At 45.9% G+C, this 20,982-nt stretch overlaps 1 protein-coding gene across 4 annotated transcripts in view; it reads left to right on the forward strand.

Moving 5' to 3' along the window:
- Positions 1-2,014: 2,014 nt before the first annotated feature.
- The window catches only part of ACAP2 (ArfGAP with coiled-coil, ankyrin repeat and PH domains 2), a 117,599-nt gene continuing 98,631 nt past the window's right edge, over positions 2,015-20,982 (forward strand). For 2 of the 4 annotated variants that reach the window (XM_043523152.1, XM_043523153.1), the window contains exon 1: positions 14,895-19,648. In XM_043523152.1, coding sequence (XP_043379087.1) covers positions 19,515-19,648 — 134 coding nt within the window. In that variant the 5' untranslated portion in view covers positions 14,895-19,514. Of the gene's footprint in view, positions 2,283-14,894; positions 19,649-20,982 lie in introns of those variants that run through there. The other 2 variants (XM_037909246.2, XM_037909245.2) reach the window with 2 other exon arrangements.

Consider the following 20,982-nt stretch of genomic DNA (forward strand, 5'->3'; position numbering starts at 1 on the left):
TTGTGCTGGAAATGGCTCTACTTGAGGATCACTTTAGATAAGCTGTTGCCAGCGGGGGAGTGAGGTGGGAGGAAGTTTTGTTTCATGGTCTCTGTGTGTATATAATGTCTTCTGCAGTTTCCACGATATGCTATGCATCCGATGAAGTGAGCTGTAGCTCACGAAAGCTCATGCTCAAATAAACTGGTTAGTCTCTAAGGTGCCACAAGTACTCCTTTTCTTTTTACGAATACAGACTAACACGGCTGTTACTCTGAAACCTGTCAGAAGACAGGATATGGGGCTAGATTCTACCAGTATGCCCATTCTTCTGTTCTCAGTTAAGGAAGCTTTGCAATATCTACATGAGGTAACGATTACTATATTCATTATACAGAGGGATAAACTTGAGTCAGAGACTAAGCAACTTGCCCAAAATCACATTCTGAATTGTGTAACAGTTGTTAATCAAACCAAGGATGTTTTTTTCTTCCATGTATGTGTAACGCACAAAAATACTAAATGTAGATAAAGTCCAGGCTGCTTTAAATGTATAAAAATAAAGAGCAAATTTAAGGGTACTTGGGGTTTCTGTGATGACTTGAACATCACGATTTACAATTTTCCTTGCAAACTAGTAAAATTGCATCTGTTTCTCTTTATGACTAGACCAGAGGCTTGACTGAACCCTTCCCTAGAGTGAGTCAAATCACCACAGGAGCATTGTCTTAATAGGTTGTCAGTAATTAAAAATTTACTCACTGCTTTTAAAATACAGCAGTTACTATTCACATACTACTAGGGCGTCTGCTTCTTGAATGCTTACGGAAGTAGTTCGTGGGTAAGAATCCCCTGCATTCAAAGGGTCTAAGTGTGAGTCAGGCCTACGTGCAAAGGTCAGGACTGTGACTGAGGTCTGTCTGGTGGTTTCTGTCTTGCACCACTGCGGCTGTGTGCGGTCGTAGGAGAACACACCTGTACAGGGCCGGTTACTGTCTCCTGTTCTTGCTCCACCACAGCAGGGCTGTTAACTTTGGTGGGAGGAATTCCTGGAGATTTCATCACGTGACAATCTTTAATTGAAGATTAATCTTTGACTGCTGGAGACTGCAGAACAGTCCTGGAGGGCCGGCAACGCTACACCCCCGCAAGCTCTCCTGGGGGCAGCTCCCTCGCCGGCGGGCAGGGCTCTCGCCCCAGGGCTGGGTTTAAAACGAACCGAGACGAGGGCCGCAGCCCAGGGCTGGCTCGAGCGAGGCTCACCCGACCGCAACGGCGGGAAAGCGGGACGGGGCTGGGGGGGCAATAGGCGCCGCTCCACGAAGAGCCCCCCCGCGGGACCGCCCCACGGAGACGGGACGCCTGGTCGCCCCAGCCAGGGCAGCCCCCGCGCTGCCCCCGGGCGGGTCCCTGAGGCGGCAGGGGCAGGCCTAGGCCGGCACAGCAGCCGGCCCCGCAGCGGGGTCCTGGCCGCCTGCGGACCTACGCCGGCAGGGCCTGCCCCGGGCTTCCCACCTCCCGCCGGGCGGGCTCCGGGGCCTTGCGGCGGGGAGTTCCGCAGGCCCCGTGGCCGGCGCAGGCGCGCTACCGCTCAAGCGGGGAGGCGGGGCCACGGGCCGGGCGGGTGCGTCACCTCCGCCCCGTCCACGTCGGCGCAACCAGCGCAGAGTCGCCGCCCCCTGACGAGCAGTCCCGCTCCAGCCCCTCGTCCTTCCTCGGTGGCTGCAAAGCCCCGCCTACTGCTTTTCCCCTCTGAGGTTGGTCGACCTAACTGTCAGTCAGCCGTAGAAGACGTTACTTTATCTATCTCCATTGGCTTGCGTGGTTGTCATTCACCGAGAAAGGGCGGCATAAGGAAGTAGCTCCCTTTCGCGTTCTGTGATTGGCTCTCTCTTCCTGAGTGTCACTGCTGTAGGGGGGGCGTAGAAACATCGCCTCATGCTGGGCTTGGTGATTGGCCAGGCCGGCTCAGCTCCTGATCTGGTTGGATAATCTGGTTGTCACTCACGCTAGTAGGCTGCGCAGCAGGAAGCCCCGCCTCTATCCCCCCAGAGTTGGCCAAGCCTTTGTAGTTCGCTTTCCGATTGGCTGGCTGGGTTGTCAGTCCCTTCAGCGGGACGGGGGAGCGCGAGCGGGGACGTCTCTCGGTCCCGTGTAGGCGTAGTAGCAACGGCTGCGGCCGCCCCGCGCGCCATGAGCCCCGCCCCGCGCGCCTAGCCCCGCCCCGCCGTCGCTGCCCGTCGCCCCGCGATGAAGGTGGCCGTGGACTTCGAGGAGTGTCTGAAGGACTCGCCGCGCTTCAGGTGGGGGGGGCGACGGTTGGGGGGGGCCCTGAGCCCGCGCAGCGCCGGGCTCGGGGGCGGCGGCGGAGTCCTAGCCGCGCCCCCGCGGCCGCGGTCCTCCCTCCAGCCGTGCCTCCATGGCCTCGCGGGGGCGTCCCGTGGCTTGCGGCAGCGACGCGGGGGGCGCCCCTCGGGACCCCCGCCTGCGCCCCTCCCCCGCTCGCCCGCCCCCGGGACCCCACCGGGACCCCGCGCTGCGGCGGCCGCGGGCGCGTTGCGAACGGACTTTCTCGCTCTCCTTTTCTGCGGCTTGCCCGGCCTGGCCCCCGCCAGGAGCCCCGCACGGCCCGGGGAGCGGGTGCGTCTGGCCGCGCTGAGCGCGAGCTCGCGGCGGGCTGGAGGCGGATCGTGGAGTTGTTCTGCGGCGGGGAGTTGCGGGGTGTGGTGCGGGATCGCTGGGGCTTGCCAAGGGCTCTGCGAGCCTACCCACGAGGAGGTGCGGTAGAGTTGGAAAGTTTTACTTTTTATATTCGTTTCTGCAGACCCCAAGAGCTGCTGGGAGATGGGGGTCTCGTGAGACCTTTCTGCGCCCCCTCTTAAAACGCAAAGCTAACAAGGAAATGGGGACACAGCTCTCTTGATATGTTTAAATACCTTGCGCCCAATGGAGAAGCTGCCCTGCGGAGGGGCCCTGGGGCAGGGCGTGTCTTGTGAGAACTGAATTGGGACAAGGAGCTTTATAGGGGGTAACAAAGACCAGTTGGATAAAAGGCTTGATTTATTTTTTAAGTGCAAGTATTATTAAGATCCTGCGTGTGTACTCTGCAAAAATTAAAAACACAAACCATATTTAAACAGTGACAAATAAGTCAGAGGTTGGTTGAACAGATTCTGTTGATGTGACTCATTTTCTCTGTTTATAACTGGGGGATAACTTCCTTTCTAATATGTGAAACAAATACAGGGCAACAGAACCAAAGTCTTAGTTTGAATTTTAAAAAGAAGCAGCAAATTTAAAATACATGGAAATATATCTGCTGTGGGTGACAGTTGCAGATCTTAGTAAATAGTCAAATGAAAAATGTACTCTGCTGATCCAGTTTTATGTAACTGAAGCAGCCTTTCAGAAAATTTGGTTAAAATACTGGACTGAAACAATGTACAAATGAGCCCATGAAAAGCAGGTAACGGGGTCCTTATATATACTGCAGAATTGCTAGCCCAATAGGATATTTTAGCTAATATCACATGGATGAACATTTCTCACATTAATCACTTTGGGAAAGGAATATGTTCTAGCCCTGCAGGCTCTACTCGGGGACTAAGTTATTTTATCTTTAGCTAAGAATGTTAACCAGCAAACATTTTAATTGTACAATTTTTCTTACCCCTAACATCTGTACTGTAGTTCAGAAACTAGACAGTACCCATGGTATTCTATTCAAAACTGCCAGAAACTAGACTTGACAACAACAGTTTCAGTCCAGCATTAAACCTGACCTGTGATGAATGAGTATAGCTCAGAGACATCTAAGTGACTTGCATATTTATAATGTATTAGGTAAGACTTGTAAAACAAAAATACCACCCACGCCCTAGTTGGCTGATGGAGAAAGTGGCTTGCGTGAAGGATTGTCAATTTGAATTTACCACTTTTTAGAAGGAAAAGCCTCTATAGTCATTGGAATAATTAATGCACTGTAATGTGAGCTCACAAAAGACATTTTATTATTTTTATAGATTGAATTCACCTAGAATATTACATAACTATTGTTCAAGAAAGAAAAGGAGTACTTGTGGCACCTTAGAAACTAACCACTTTATTTGAGCATAAGCTTTCATGAGCTACAGCTCACTTCATCGGATGCATACTGTGGAAAGTACACAAGAGCTTTTTATACACACAAAGCATGAAAAAATGGGTGTTTACCACTACAAAAGGTTTTCTGTCCCCCCACCCCACTCTCCTGCTGGTAATAGCTTATCTAAAGTGATCACTCTCCTTACAATGTGTATGATAATCAAGTTGGGCCATTTCCAGCACAAATCCAGGGTTTAACAAGAATGTCTGGGGGGGTGGGGGTAGGAAAAAACAAGGGGAAATAGGTTACCTTGCATAATGACTTAGCCACTCCCAGTCTCTATTCAAGCCTAAGTCATTATGCAAGGTAACCTATTTCCCCTTGTTTTTTCCTCCCCCCCCCCCCCCCCCCCACGTTCTTGTTAAACCCTGGATTTGTGCTGGAAATGGCCCAACTTGATTATCATACACATTGTAAGGAGAGTGATCACTTTAGATAAGCTATTACCAGCAGGAGAGTGGGGTGGGGGGAGAGAACCTTTTGTAGTGGTAAACACCCATTTTTTCAAGTTTTGTGTGTATAAAAAGATCTTGTGTACTTTCCACAGTATGCATCCGATGAAGTGAGCTGTAGCTCACGAAAGCTTATGCTCAAATAAATTGGTTAGTCTCTAAGGTGCCACAAGTCCTCCTTTTCTTTTTGTGAATACAGACTAACACGGCTGTTACTCTGAAACCTATTGTTCAAGAGCTTTTGTAAATGTGTCATGTATTACAAATTTTACAAATTCAGACTCAAGGAAGGAAAGTGGGACTGGAAAAATCTTCAAATACTGTGAGCAATCATGAAACTGACAAAAACCATGAAGTTTCACCCTGCTGCTTAGGAAACTGATAAATTGCTGCAGAAGAGCCTAAAAGAGCAAAAACAACCAAGGAGTACTTGTGGCACTTTAGAGACTAATTGTTAGTACTCCTCGGTTTTTTTGCTGATACAGGCTAACATGGCTATCACTCTAAAATAGAGCAGTGGGTTAGATTAGCAGAAACTCCCTCCAGCTTCCTCAAAGCAGACCATAGACACTGGGACTGGGAAGTGGGGCAAACAATGAAAGCTTTCTCTCCTCTTTTAAAGCCCGAGAAGGTAGTAGGTTTTTACTTAATCTGATATTTGCTAGTCAGAGTCTGATAAAAAGGTGGAGCAACTTGTCAGGGTCTGAGGACAGCAGGCTGATAAGAATCCCAGCTGCCTGTGGGTAGGTACTTGAGTGTTTTAGGAGGGCAGTGCTCATGGATCTTGCTGCTGCTGGTAATTGTCTGAAGTGGTGTTAGTAACACAGGTAATTTATTTTAACTCTTCTCTTTAAACACAAAGATGAGCAGCTATATGAATTGGTAATTGTCATATGCAGAACATCTTCTCTAACTAGGAGCAAGTTGGAATGTGCAATTGACTAATTTACCTTTAGAGTTAGGAAATCTTTTAAAAATATCTAATGGTAACAAAAATCAGTTCTACTAAAATCCATTGCATTTATTTTCTAGCCAGTTATCCCTCCCTCTCTCCTTTTTTTAAAAAAACGCTTGTTTTGGCTTATTGTTGCTATCTAGTAACCCACAGTTTTCCTAATTTTTTTCTTGAGCATTTATAGAGGCAACACTAAATATTTGTAAAATATTATTATAATGTAAAAGAGTAACCAATATTCCTTTACAGATAACTTTAAAAGAAAATAAAAACCAAATCTGAGTCCTTATGAGTATTCTTATCCTTTGCATCACTTTTTTCCAGCAGCGTGCTTACGTACTGCTATTATCATAACAAAAATCCATACCATTCAAGCTCAGTTGTATACTAGTTTTTCTCTCCCATATTGAGTTTTATCAAATTTATTTTATTTCTGGATTTATAAAATGTGCCTATCACACACACAGTGTGCTCTTAATAAATTGTGAATTTTTTAAACTACTGTCAAAGTAAACAGATGCCAACCCCAAAATAGATCCCTGTTTCCTGAAAACACCTGACTAAATGATGATGGTGATTTGCAATTCTAAGCATGAAGTGTGAGATTTCCAAAGCACTTAGAAAAGGTGAGTAAATATCACTTATTCCCATTTTACAGGTGAGATGACTGGGGTGCAGAGAGAAAATATAATTTGACCAGAATCACATGATGATCACTGGCAGTTAGGAACAGAACCCAGACTGTCTCATTCCCAGCTGTGCTAACTGTACTAGACCTTGCAAGTTCACGGACTCTGTCTACCAGCATAATGGAGTGAGGAAATTCCAGAGTTGAGGGCCCTCCATTGATGATGCCTGGCTTCCAGTTCCCTAATGTTCAGATTCAGGGACTGTGATCTAAAGTGTGACCCACCCTAACTTCATCTGTCATGATATCACATAGGTTGTGAGGCAGTGTTTCCAGTAGTCAAGAACAAACCACACTGAGCTTTATGCATCAAAATAAACTGCTTGAATGGCCACAAGCAGCAAGGAAGGAGCCAGTGCAGTCTTGGAGAACTGGTCTCGTGCTGTTTGTGGTTCTCCATAGAATACTGGCCCAAGTTCAAGATCCTCATTCTAATCTTCACACCTCTCCATGGGCTGGGATCAAGCTGTCTGAAGCACCACCCAGCTGTCTGTAACCAAACCTTCCATGACAACCGCATTTCTGAGGAACAGCGTAGTGGTCTAGAACAAGAATAAGACTCAGAGCTGTTTAGTGGTTGGTCCCACAATTGTAGAACTCCCTTGGTCACATCAGGATGTTTACATATCTCTGTCTTCAGACTCATTTTATAACATCCTTACTTTCCCTGAGAAATTAAAAAAACCCGAATAACTCCAATTATCCCTCACTATCATGGAACAAGAAGAGAGAAAGACTGCTGCTCCATTTTATTGGAACCATTAAGGTTTGTGCATGCTTCGTTGAGTAAGTGTTACCTTTTCTCATACCTTCTCTTTTTGTCTCTTAATGACGCTTGATGTGTCATGTTAAATATAGACTGTAAGCTCTTTGGGGCAGAGATGTCCCTTTACTCTTTTTCTGTGAGGATCTGAAAAACAATACCCTATATAAAGCATGAACGTAGGCCAGAGGCTTCCTTCAGTAGCATTTGCAGTAATTTACTGCGTCGTAATGGTTTAGGTGCTCACACATTTTTCATTCTGCTTGGTTCATAGGCAATCTCTAATTTAATCAGTTGCAGAGTGCTGTTTGAACTTTGCACTTAAACAGTACAAGCAACTTACTGGCTTTCAGGTTCCAAGCTCTGTGCTCCATCAGGAACTATGAATTTTCTCAAATCCTCTCCCGAAAAGATGGAAATAATATTTACAGCTTTTTTTTGTTGCGGCGTAATATTTTGTTGATGGTGACTTGATTAGTCCTGCCACCATATTAAAAACCAGTAGTTCTGTTAATTGTAATGTTGTTGTTGGAGAAATATGAATGCATGATTAGATATCTTTTTCTGTCCCCTAAATTTATTTTCGTCTTAATTGGAGCATAAAATGGTCATTTACCCTTTTGCCATTGCAGGACTAGATTACTGCACTTTTTTTTTGACAGGCTTGCTTGAAAACACCTTGCATAAATGGGATAGTCTTGCCTGTTACTCTAGAACTTTTTTTGGCAAATAGTCTGGGGACTTCAGAATTTTTTCTCAGTGCTCTAAAACCAAAGTTTAGTTGATAAGCTCCTCTGACCAAAATAACTGTCAATTTGAAATCCAGGTAATTGTAAGAAAGCAAGCTGAACTGTGCTGAACGGGGGTTTTTTATGTTGTTGCCTTGATTGATTACGTGAGTTGTACAGGTGCCATTAAAGTGGACAGTTCAATCCCTTGCATATGTTCTAAGTGTGTAATATAAAATTCTTATGTATTCTTGATTCAGAAAATGCGTTTGTGAAGAGAAAATGAGAATGTCAGAAGAATCCTCCGATTGGAATACAATGCTGTTAACATTAAATGACAAAATACAGTACAGAAATGAACAAGTATTTCTTAAAATTCGCTTGCATTTTTATATCAGTTGTGTGAGAAGCAGATGTTTGGGTATGGATTACTGTGGTAGTAATACAAGAGGAAACTGATGTGTTATATACATCCTTGTGCTCAGCTTACTCAAATAACTGGTTTGCATAAGTGAATATTTAAATGTTGGTCTTAATCTACCAATGACAAATATAAGCAACTTACATGGACAGTATTAAACTTAGAGAATTGTATCTTTTAACAGCGTACCTGGGAGTGAATAGGAAAAATTCTATGAGCTGAACTTACTTTTCTGTAACTGTTCTCTCATGTAATGGGTGGGGTTGGGTATTTTTGGTTACTCATTCAGAGTAAAACTGAGCTGGAGTGCCCCTCCTCCCCCACCCCCACCCCCCGGGCATTCAGGCCAGGCTGTTGGTCCTGGGGCAGTGGGGCTTCAGCTGTGAACCTCGCGTGGGAATGACAGCCAGCGGGTATTGTAAGTAACGCAGTGTTTACACGTTTCAGAGTAACAGCCGTGTTAGTCTGTATTCGTAAAAAGAAAAGGAGTACTTGTGGCACCTTAGAGACTAACCAGTTTATTTGAGCATGAGCTTTCGTGAGCTACAGCTCACTTCATCGGATGCATAGCATATCGTGAAAACTGCAGAAGACATTATATACACACAGAGACCATGAAACAAAACTTCCTCCCACCTCACTCCCCCGCTGGCAACAGCTTATCTAAAGTGATCCTCGAGTAGAGCCATTTCCAGCACAAATCCAGGTTTTCTCACCCTTCCCCCCCCCCCCACCACCACACATACTGGGGCGGGGGGGGGGGGAAGGGTGAGAAAACCTGGATTTGTGCTGGAAATGGCTCTACTCGAGGATCACTTTAGATAAGCTGTTGCCAGCGGGGGAGTGAGGTGGGAGGAAGTTTTGTTTCATGGTCTCTGTGTGTATATAATGTCTTCTGCAGTTTCCACGATATGCTATGCATCCGATGAAGTGAGCTGTAGCTCACGAAAGCTCATGCTCAAATAAACTGGTTAGTCTCTAAGGTGCCACAAGTACTCCTTTTCTTTTTAGTGTTTACACGGACACTGCATTGCCCTAACTACATTGACCTAAGCGCGACATCTCTCACAGACATGGAGTTAATAGGTCGGTGTAGTGGGTGACTTACATCAGCAGGAGCAGCATTGCAATGTAGACGCAGAATTAGGTCGATGTAAACTGCCTTATGTCAGTCTAACTAGTGTAGACCGGGTTATAGTAATTCTTAAATTTGGTTCTTCTTCGAGTGCTTGCTCATGTCTATTACATTCTAGGTGTTGGAGACTTTTGCCTAAGCGGTATCTGTAGGGTGGGATTCAGCATTCCTTTGAGTGCCGCGCTCATGTGTCGGTATATTAGGTGCCGCGGACTCAGCGCCCTCTCTGTTCCTTCTTCCTGTCTGTTGATGGTTGGTTGGAGTACCTTGTCTTGCAGATGGCAAGAGCATTAGTGATTTTTACAGCTTTTCTTATCTTCTTTGTATATAGTTTATCTTCTTTTGTATATTTTAGTTAGCTGTTAAGTGTTAGATTAGTTGGCAGTTAGAGTCCCAGCTGGGATTTCATCCCGGAGCAGGGCATGCCCCACTCTCCTAACTTCAAACCATGCTGGTTGTGCAGCAGGCCGATGCATATCGGTGACCCCCACAACAGCTGTTTGAAGTGTTTGGGGGAAACTCATAGAAAGGAAAAGTGTCAAATCTGTAAAAACATTTGACCTAGAACCCAAAAGGAATGGGATATCCACTTGAAGGCCCTCCTCATAGAGGCTGCATTTTGTCCTGCATCAGAGCCCTCCCACTCGGCCCCATGCTGAGCACTTTGGCTTCGGTGTGGAGTGCTCCGCCCGGCACCGTTCCCCCTCACCAGTGCCTAAGTGGCAAAAGAAGAGCCTTCTGACACTGGAAGGGAAAGGGGCTTTGAGCAAAGGACCGATGTCAGGCCACGTGACTGCCTTGGGGCTTCACTGGTGTACTGTAGAGGTCGGACCTCCCCAGCCCAACCAGGGATCCGCCTCCGGGGAGTGGCAGGAGACCCTGATCTCTCCCAGGACCCTCATTGTCTGAAGTGGCCCTGACGGCTAAAGAATAAGTAGGCTGACTGGCACCACAGGTACTGCATCAGGCGGAAGACTTGGCTAAGACCCTGACATCTAAGGTCCAGCTGATCATGGGACTGCCTCATAGGGCAGTGGAGCACCTTGGTCACCAGGCTGCAGGCGCAGATCTCTATCTCTGCGGCCGTGGACCCCAGCACCGTACCCTAGGTCTCCGACCAGAAGGCCGAGGTCTTTGACGCACTCTCCACCTACAAGACGTGGGACGCCAGACTCTCGGTGCCGGTCCCCATACCACTGGTATCGGTAAGCTTCCCATCAGAGATCGTCGTGGCCCAGGTCACCTTTGCCTAGATAGTTTCCCAGTCATTGGTCCCCGCCCAGGCAGGGCTGCTCCTGGTCATGGCACCGGTCCCCTTTCCCTGGTACCGTTTGAGTAGGAGTTGTCCCCGGACGAAGCGGTGGCGGATCCCTCCAAAACAGGCAGTCTCTCACGGCTTCAGTGTGCACCAGACCCTCCTCAAAAGGGTGGTTGCTAACTTGAACCTACAGTCTGAGGAGGTTGCGGAGGAGTCTAATTACCTATTTAACCTTATAACCTCATCTACCCCAGCTCGGGTCACGTTGTCTGTCCACCCAGGGATCCTTAAAATTGTCAAATCACTGTGGCAAACCCCCTCTTCCATTCTGTCAACTTCTAAGAAGGTGGCAAAGAAATATTACATCCGAATACCTCTACACGCACCCTCCAGCAACGTCACTGGTTGTGTATGCTGTGAACAAATGGGACAGGTAGGGCCACATTAGTGACACACCCAAGAACAAAGATGCCAAGAGACCTGATTTATTTGGTAGAAAGATTTATTCAACAGTCAGCCTACAAATCCGGGTGTCTAATCACCAGGCACTGATAGGCAGGTACAGTTTTAACCTATGGGATTCCCTTAACAAATTCAAAGAGGCCATCCCACAGGATTGAGCCCAGGAGTTTGTCACTTTGGTGGACGAGGGTACCGCAGTGGCAAGGGGAGGCCTACAAATGGCCTTGGACGCTGCTGACTCAGAGGCCAGGATGGTTGCCTCTGCGGTGGCCATGAGGTGCAGCTCCTGGTTGCAGTCCTCCGGGTTGTCCCAGGAGATGCAGGCCGCTATTCAGGACCTCCCGTTTGAGAGGGTGGTGCTCTTTTCCAGGCTCAGGGCCTTAAAGACTGCCGCTCCACCCTCTGCTCCTTGGGCATTCACACTCCTCAGCAGGCCAGGAAACCGTTCTGTCCTCTGCCCCCGCAGTCTAGGTCCTGGGGAACTCCTGATCGGGTTCCTACAGGAGAAAGAACAGAGACAAGGGGTCTAAATGGCAACACCATCATCTTCCCACCTGTCTGCTCAGCCTGACCCTCCCAGAAACCAGGGACGCCAGAAGCAGTCATTTTGAGGGTGTGCTCAAGGATTACACCCCAGTCACTTCACTTGATCTACCTTCCCTCTCTTTCCTTGATCGCCTCCGCCCTTTCCAGTTGGCCTGGTCTTGGCTAACCTCAGACCGTTGGGTGCTGGAAGTAATATCCTCAGGTTACACCCTACAGTTCATAAACAACCTCTCTCCCACCCCCCTTCCCCGTCCCTTTCAGGGACTCTTCTTACGAGCAGTTGCTTGTCTAGGAGGTCGAAAATCTCCTGCACCTGGGGGGCAGTGGAGGAAGTACCTCAGAACATGAAGGGAAAGGGATTCTGTTCCCACTACTTCCTAATCATAGAATATCATAGAATATCAGGGTTGGAAGGGACCTCAGGAGGTCATCTAGTCCAACCCCCTGCTCATAGCAGGACCGATCCCCAATTAAATCATCCCAGCCAGGGATTTGTCAAGCCTGACCTTAAAAACTTCTAAGGAAGGAGATTCCACCACCTCCCTAGGTAACCCATTCCAGTGTTTCACCACCCTCCTAGTGAAAAAGTTTTTCCTAATATCCAACCTAAATCTCCCCCACTGCAACTTGAGATCATTACTCCTCGTTCTGTCATCTGCTACCACTGAGAACAGTCTGGAGCCATCCTCTTTGGAACCCCCTTTCAGGTAGTTGAAAGCAGCTATCAAATCCCCCCTCATTCTTCTCTTCCGCAGACTAAACATCCCCAGTTCCCTTAGCCTCTCCTCATAAGTCATGTGTTCCAGTCCCCTAATCATTTTTGTTACCCTCCACTGGACTCTTCCTAATTTTTCCACATCCTTCTTGTAGCGTGGGGCCCAAAACTGGACACAGTACTCCAGATGAGGCCTCACCAATGTCGAATAGAGGGGAACGATCACGTCCCTCGATCTGCTCGCTATGCCCCTACTTATACATCCCAAAATGCCATTGGCCTTCTTGGCAACAAGGGCACACTGTTGACTCATATCCAACTTCTCGTCCACTGTCACCCCTAGGTCCTTTTCTGCAGAACTGCTGCCGAGCCATTCGGTCCCTAGTCTGTAGCGGTGCACTGGATTCTTCCGTCCTAAGTGCAGGACTCTGCACTTGTCCTTGTTGAACGTCATCAGATTTCTTTTGGCCCAATCCTCTAATTTGTCTAAGGCCCTCTGTATCCTATCCCTACCCTCCAGCGTATCTACCTCTCCTCCCAGTTTAGTGTCATCTGCAAACTTGCAGAGGGTGCAATCCACACCATCCTCCAGATCATTAATGAAGATATTGAACAAAACCGGCCCCAGGACTGACCCTTGGGGCACTCCGCTTGATACCGGCTGCCAACTAGACATGGAGCCATTGATCACTACCTGTTGAGCCTGATGATCTAGCCAGCTTTCTATCCACCTGATAGTCCATTCATCCAGCCCATACTTCTTTAACTTGCTGGCAAGAATACTGTGGGAGACAGTGTCAAAAGCTTTGCTAAAGTCAAGGAACAACACGTCCACTGCTTTCCTTTCATCCACAGAACCAGTTATCTCGTCATAGAAGGCAATTAGATTAGTCAGGCATGACTTTCCCTTGGTGAATCCATGCTGACTGTTCCTGATCACTTTCCTCTCCTCTAAGTGCTTCAGAATTGATTCCTTGAGGACTGCTCCATGATTTTTCCAGGGACTGAGGTGAGGCTGACTGGCCTGTAGTTCCCAGGATCCTCCTTCTTCCCTTTTTTAAAGATGGGCACTACATTAGCCTTTTTCCAGTCGTCCGGGACTTCCCCCAATCGCCATGAGTTTTCAAAGATAATGGCCAATGGCTCTGCAATCACATCCGCCAACTCCTTTAGCACTCTCGAGTGCAACGCATCCGGCCCCATGGACTTGTGCACGTCCAGCTTTTCTAAATAGTCCCGAACCACTTCTTCCTCCACAGAGGGCTGGTCACCACCTCCCCATGCTGTGCTGCCCAGTGCAGTAGTCTGGGAGCTGACCTTGTTAGTGAAAACAGAGGCAAAAAAAGCATTGAGTACATTAGCTTTTTCCACATCCTCTGTCACTAGGTTGCCTCCCTCATTCAGTAAGGGGCCCACACTTTCGACTTTCTTCTTGTTGCTAACATACCTGAAGAAACCCTTCTTGTTACTCTTAACATCTCTTGCTAGCTGCAACTCCAGGTGTGATTTGGCCTTCCTGATTTTACTCCTGCATGCCCGAGCAATATTTTTGTACTCTTCCCTGGTCATTTATCCAATCTTCCACTTCTTGTAAGCTTCTTTTTTGTGTTTAAGATCAGCAAGGATTTCACTGTGAAGCCAAGCTGGTCGCCTGCCATCTTTACTATTCTTTCTACACGTCGGGATGGTTTGTCCCTGTAACCTCAATAAGGATTCTTTAAAATACAGCCAGCTCTCCTGGACTCCTTTCCCCCTCATGTTATTCTCCCAGGGGATCTTGCCTATCAGTTCCCTGAGGGAGTCAGTCTGTTTTTCTGAAGTCCAGGATCCGTATTCTGCTGCTTTCCTTTCTTCCTTGTGTCAGGATCCTGAACTCGACCATCTCATGGTCACTGCCTCCCAGGTTCCCATCCACTTTTGCTTCCCCTGCTAATTCTTCCCGGTTTGTGAGCAGCAGGTCAAGAAAAGCTCTGCCCCTAGTTGGTTCCTCCAGCACTTGCACCAGGAAATTGTCCCCTACATTTTCCAAAAACTTCCTGGATTGCCTGTGCACCACTGTATTGCTCTCCCAGCAGATATCAGGGTGATTGAAGTCTCCCATGAGAACCAGGGAGTGCGATCTAGTAACTTCCATTAGTTGCCGGAAGAAAGCCTCGTCCACCTCATCCCCCTGGTCCAGTGGTCTATAGTAGACTCCCACCACCACATCACCCTTGTTGCTCACGCTTCTAAACTTAATCCAGAGAGACTCAGGTTTTTCTGCAGTTTCATTCTTGAGCGCTGAGCAGTCATACTGCTGCCTTACATACAGTGCAACTCCCCCACCTTTTCTGCCCTGCCTGTCCTTCCTGAACAGCTTATATCATCCATGACAGTACTCCAGTCATGTGAGTTATCCCACCAAGTCTCTGTTATTCCAATCGCATCATAATTCCTTGACTGTGCCAGGACTTCCAGTTCTCCCTGCTTGTTTCCCAGGCTTCGTGCAAATCCTGAAAGCAAAAGGGGGCCTCAGCCCCATCTTGGACCTGTCTCGTCTCAACAAGTCTCTCAAGAAGTTGAAGTTTCGCATGGTCTCCCTGGTTTCCATTATCCCCTCCCTGGATCCAGGAGACTGGTATACTGCCCTCGACTAAGACGTTTATTTCCATTTTCCCGGGGCACAGGCACTTCCTTAATTTTATGCTGGGCCAGCGCCATTTCCAATTCACAGCGATGCCCTTTGTCTCTCATCATCCCTGAGAGTGTGCACAAAGTGCATAGCGCCAGTGGCCACTTACCTCTGGCATTGGGGTGTTCAAATTTATCCATACCTTGATGACTGGCTGATAAAGGGCTGGTCCCGGGATCAGGTGCAGTGGCGGCATCTCAATCTGGTTTGTTCCACCTGCCGTGACCTGGGGCTGTTAATAAATGAGAGAGTCAATCGTATCCCCAGTGCAGTGCATAGAATTAATTGGAGCAGTCCTCGACTCTACTCAGACCAGAGCCTTCCGCCCTGAGGCTTGGTTCCAAGCCATGGCAGACCTCATCTCGTGCATGCAGGCCCACCCTCTCACCTCTGCTCACACATGCGTGCTATTGTTGGGACACTTGGCGGCCTGCACCTACATGGTTCGGCACATGTGGCTCTGCCTTAGGCCCCTGCATGCATAGCTGGCGTCAGTCTACATCCCCAAGAGACACAGAATGGGCTGGGTGATCAGGGTTCCGGACCATGTACTGTTGTCATTCACCTGGTGGCAGAATTCTCCATCGGTAATTGAAGGAGTCCCCTTTGTGGCTCCATCCCGTCGGTGACCCCCGTCTCCGATGCATCGGACCTGAGGTGGGGAGTCCACCTAGGCAATCTTAGCATGCGAAGTCATTGGTCCACTTGTGATTGCTCCCTACATGTCAACATCAGAGAGCTCAGAGGTTTGCCTGGCCTGCCAAGCCTTTCTACCTCATAAAGTAAGGTGGTCCAGGTCCTAACAGACAATACAGCGACTATGTTCTATATCAACAAGCAAGGCGGAGCTAGATCGTCTGCCCTTTGTCAGGAAACCCTCAGGCTCTGGGACTCCTGTCTGTACCGTGACATCCATCTCGTAGCAGCTCACCTCTCCAGGGCCAAGAACCTTGGGGAATGTTACGCCCACTCTTCTTAGAATTCTGGGGTGCCTCCTCGCTGGCCCTGACACTGTCAGTTTTCTCTCTTGAGTTGCTGCCCAGGTGTGATCCTGATCTTTTTTTCACTTATTCTTTCCCCTAGAACTTTATTTCTGTTTGCAGAATATCCACCCTCCTTTTATCAATGAGGAATTCAGGGAGCTACTGCTGCTAATGTCCTTTTAATAATAATTTACAGTTGCCAGCTCTTGAAAACTAAATGACCACTTAAGATAACTACTCTTTTTTGTGTGTCCTTGTTTCTCATCTTGAGCACCAGGAGTAATTTACTCCTACTGACTTCTGGTTACCTATCATATTTTGTATATGCCAATTATTTTGATTTCACTTTCTGAATATATATTTTTATAATTTTCTTTTTCTGACACAGGAATCTTAACTTTCCTGGGACAACCATTATTTCTTTTAGTGTGTTAAGTGGTCTTTCCCAAGCATCTTTCATAGCCCAAGATAGGGAGATAATGTTTGTTTCACCGTTTGCTTCCTCTCCATGCACCCATCTGATTATTTATACAGCTTCTTCCTTTATCTATACTTAGTATTCTCTCCTGTGTCTCTCCTTTTCTGCTTACTAGTTTATATTCATCCCAGCAGATCTATCTACCCAGTCAGCCGATTTGTTGTTGCACCTTTTTGTGTGCATGTAATCATCACGCTTCTGTCTGCCCATTTGCCTTTTTTTATTGTTGCCATTGGGGTGGTCTGTGTGTGTGTGTGTGTGTAGTGCTTCAGATGAACACAAGTTCTTGCTCCAAGGACCTTACTATATAAACAACCCAAACTTATGAAGGATAACGTCAAGCCATATGGGGAGAGGAGAGGGACATTACATAAAACAAAACAAAGGGAAAAGAGGCACAAACTTGAAAACAGACTATATTTGCAGCTATATTCTTAGTACACTTGGTTCCTCATGTACCTGGGCATAGATATGTCCAAGAAAATGATCATTTAGGGAGGTGCTGTTCTCTAGTTTACTTGTTATAATTCCTGACACCTAGTTTTCGTGACCTTTTGTCTACAGTTGTTTGTCACTGATGAGAATATGGACCAAAACTGTTGTTTTCTCTTCAGTTTCAGCCTGATTCTAGTCCACTTGTCCTATGATATCTCCTACACTGCCAAAAATCATGAGACTTGGTCCTCACTCAGGCGATCTGTTTCAGAACCTGGCTCAACCATAGACTCTGTGTGTGTCCATGAGCAAGTCACTTAGTCTCGGTTCCTCAGTTTGCCATTTATAAAATTCAGTTAGTAATATTTCCCTACCTCACAGGGTTGTTTTGAGGACAAATTAATGTTTGTGATATATAATTTAGCTGAAGGGATCCATATAAGCCCTGAGATTGACACATACAGATGATAATGAGTGTGATAGATTAATATGCAGAAGAGTTGTGGAATACATTTAATATATTCTTTTAATGTACTTTTTTAACAACCATTTTAAGCTGAGTATTCTGAATATAGTAAGGACTTATTGGTCAGGTGATTCTGCAAGAAAAGTACAAGAGACAAGCTAAGTTATCAAGTGTATGAGATCATTGCAATTTGGCAAATTAATTCTGAAATTTTATAGAAAACTAACATAATCCCTCAGAAAAAATCCCAATATTTAGTAAGATACTGCAAACATTGTACAGCATTTTTGAGTTGTTAGCAGTATTAGCTCACTCTTGCCCTAATTTTCAAAGATGCCCACAGTTGTCTCAAGATTTGAAACATGATAAATGTAAGGAAATGCTCAAAAATTACTCATCTACCTTCAGTAATCCCAAATTTTGGGAGCCATCCCTCACATACTTGAAACTTGGATTTCTTGCTAGGATCTACCAAATAGGAATGTGAGGGACAAGGGCTAAGTTACAGCTGGAATACCCAGGGAAGAGATGGTCTTCTATAGTAGTTGACGACTACTATAGGTTAAATATACATTTAAATTGCGTAAATAAATTTAGTCTAGATAAATATAGTTTGGAGACAAAGATTTTTTCAGTTGCTAGGTTTGCCATTACTTTGTTTAGTAGTGATGCCTTTAAAAAAGTTAGTATGAATACTCAATTTGTACAGAAATGTGTTAGAATTTGAGGAATCGCCTGCATTTCAAGTTTGTATTCGCAATTTAAGAATGCGTGTGGAGAATCTTTGACTCTGTCCTTTCTTGTCTTGAGGTAAATTTTCAGATTGATGTGACATAGTATTTAGTGCAGAGGAATGGGAAGTAGGATGAGGAAGCAGTTGGGGTCATGCTGTTTTGCAGTGTAAATTTAGCTCTGGACTTGTTGGTTTGGACACATAATCAAGGACAGGATTTTGTCAAGTGACCTTAAATGATGGGCATTTTGTCCACAGTAACACATACACTGGCTCTGGATTTGAAGCTACTAACTAAAATGGTCAATCCCTCTTACCTAGGCCACCTAAAACCCAAATCTACTTGACCGTGTCCTGGTAGTTAGAGAGCTCTGTTAGCTTGTATTGCTCAGATTTCCTAATCCCCTTAAATGTTAAAGTGAGGAAGTAAGAACAGTGGGAAAAGGACAAAAGGGAGTTCACCACAATACCATTTACTTGTTAGCTGTCCCTCATTAAATGGAGCATGGCAATGATGCTTTATTTACTTTTGTTACTCTAGAGCCAGCCTTTGAAGTTGAATGCAACTACACTGTAGTAAATGAAAAAGTGATTGCAGTAACTTCACCATAAAATTAGACATTTGAAGAAAACTGGAATTCACTAGATAATCTATAGCTAATTTTGCTTATCCATTTTATGCTATTGAACTGGTGTGGATATCCGTCTGAAGGAGACAGCTGCTAGTCCAAGTCATGCATCGGGGGTACATGCAGGAAACTTGACTCTTCCCAGATTTTGAAGATGCGATTTTACTAACATTGTGTTTTTACAGTACAACTTGGCATTGATAAAACTTCAAACAATGAAAACCTATTGTCCCCGTCTCAGAAATAGAAAACGTACAGGCTAGTGGCTAGGGGTATCTCCGCAGATAGCACTTAATTTTGTACTCTTGTATACTGGCCAGCTGCCAGTGAAAGTATAGTCCTCTGAGCCTTTCACTTAATTGAAATAAATCTGAAGAAATTATGGTAGCATTTGGCTAGCTCAGCTTTCCTTGTGTACTGAGGTTCTATCTCTTCTTTCTAAGGAAATTATCTCTGAAATTTGAGATGCGTTGTTCCTGTAAAATTATGACTCAACATTATATGTTGAGTATCACCTTGAGGCCTCAGACAGGTGGCACCCATTGTGTTAAGCGCTGTACAAACATGCAGTGACTGACAGCTCCCGCCTCCCAAACCTTGTAGTCTAAAACAAGACCTAACACCTGAGTGAGGCAAGGAGATTGGAGTAACAAATTGGCCAGCCTTCCTGCATCAACTAGAGGGTGAGGTAACTATCGTCATTTTGTTCTTTCAAAAAAAAAAAAAAAAAAAAAAAAAAAAAACAAGCCAGACCTTAAGTTTTTTTTCCCATCATCTCCCCTACTACTCCTGCCCTCCATCTGAGGCCATTCAGGGAGATTGATTCTACCACACTGCACCACACTCGGTGGGGTGGCTGCAGAGGAGAGAGTGATGTTCTTGAGTCTGCATTACAGAGTGAACATAAGATTGGCCAGACTGGGTCAGACCAAAGGTCCATCCAGCCCAGTGTCCTGTCTACCGACAGTGGCCAATGCCAGGTGCACCAGAGGGAGTGAACAGAACAGGTAATGATCAAGTGATCTCTCTTTTGCCATCCATCTCCACCCTCTGACAAACAGAGGCTAGGGACACCAGTCCTTACCCATCTTGGCCAATAGCCATTAATGGACTTAACCTCCATGAATTTATCTAGTTCTCTTTTAAACCCTGTTATAGTCTTAGCCCTCACAACCTCCTCAGGCAAGGAGTTCCACAGGTTGACTGTGCGCTGAGTGAAGAAGAGCTTCCTTTTATTTGTTTTAAACCTGCTACCCATTAATTTCATTTGGTGGCTCCTAGTTCTTATATTATGGGAACAAGTAAATAACTTTTCCTTATTCACTTTCTCCACACCACTTGTGATTTTACATACCTCTATTATATCCCCCCTTAGTCTCCTCTTTTCCAAGCTGAAAAGTCCTCGCCTCTCTAATCTCTCCTCATATGGGGGCTGTTCCAAACCCCTAATCATTTTAGTTGCTCTTCTCTGAACCTTTTCTAATGCCAGTATATCTCTTTTGAGATGAGGGGACCACATCTGTATGCAGTATTCAAGATGTGGGCGTACCATGGATTTATATAAGGGAAATAAGATATTCTCCATTGTCAAAGTCAGATTCAAGACTCTCAAAATTAGTCAGACCACTCTGTTTATTAGCAAAGCGCTTTGCAATGCACCCAGATATGTGAGCCTCCTGCAAAAGCTCAAGCTAACTTATTTAAACAGATAAGGGAAAGCCAATTTAACATGAGACAAGAGGAAGCAGAAACTGACAAATATACATACATATTTTATTTGCATACTAACGTTTACTAATCTCCTAGCTCAGTAGGAGCTCTAAGTTAATTAGTTTGAGGACCCATTGTCTCACACTCCTTAATGTTTCTCTTTCTGACAGCTATATTTCAACAAACCCTTCAAGCAGGATTTCTTTAATGAATTATAATTTCAATATAATTCATTCTATTTTCACAATCCCTTCTTTTGGTCAAGCTACGCAATGACCAACAATTACTGGGTTCCACATATCAATCGTTCTTTCTCTTTGTTCATCAGTGATATTTAAAATAATCAAATTAGCACTCTGGTTTGGGGCAGCTATCATAGAATCCTAGAATATCAGAGTTGGAAGGGACCTCTGGAGGTCATCTAGTCCAACCTCCTGCCCAGAGCAGGACCAATCCCCAACTAAATCATCCCAGCCAGGGCTTTGTCAAGCCTGACCTTAAGAACTTCTAAGGAAGGGGATTCCACCACCTCCCTAGATAACGCATTCCAGTGTTTCACCACCCTCCTAGTGAAAAACTTTTTCCTAATATCGAACCTAAATCTCCCCCACTGCAACTTGAGACCATTACT

The sequence above is a fragment of the Chelonia mydas genome, chromosome 9 (assembly GCF_015237465.2).
Source record: "Chelonia mydas isolate rCheMyd1 chromosome 9, rCheMyd1.pri.v2, whole genome shotgun sequence".
Lineage (NCBI taxonomy): Eukaryota > Metazoa > Chordata > Testudines > Cheloniidae > Chelonia > Chelonia mydas.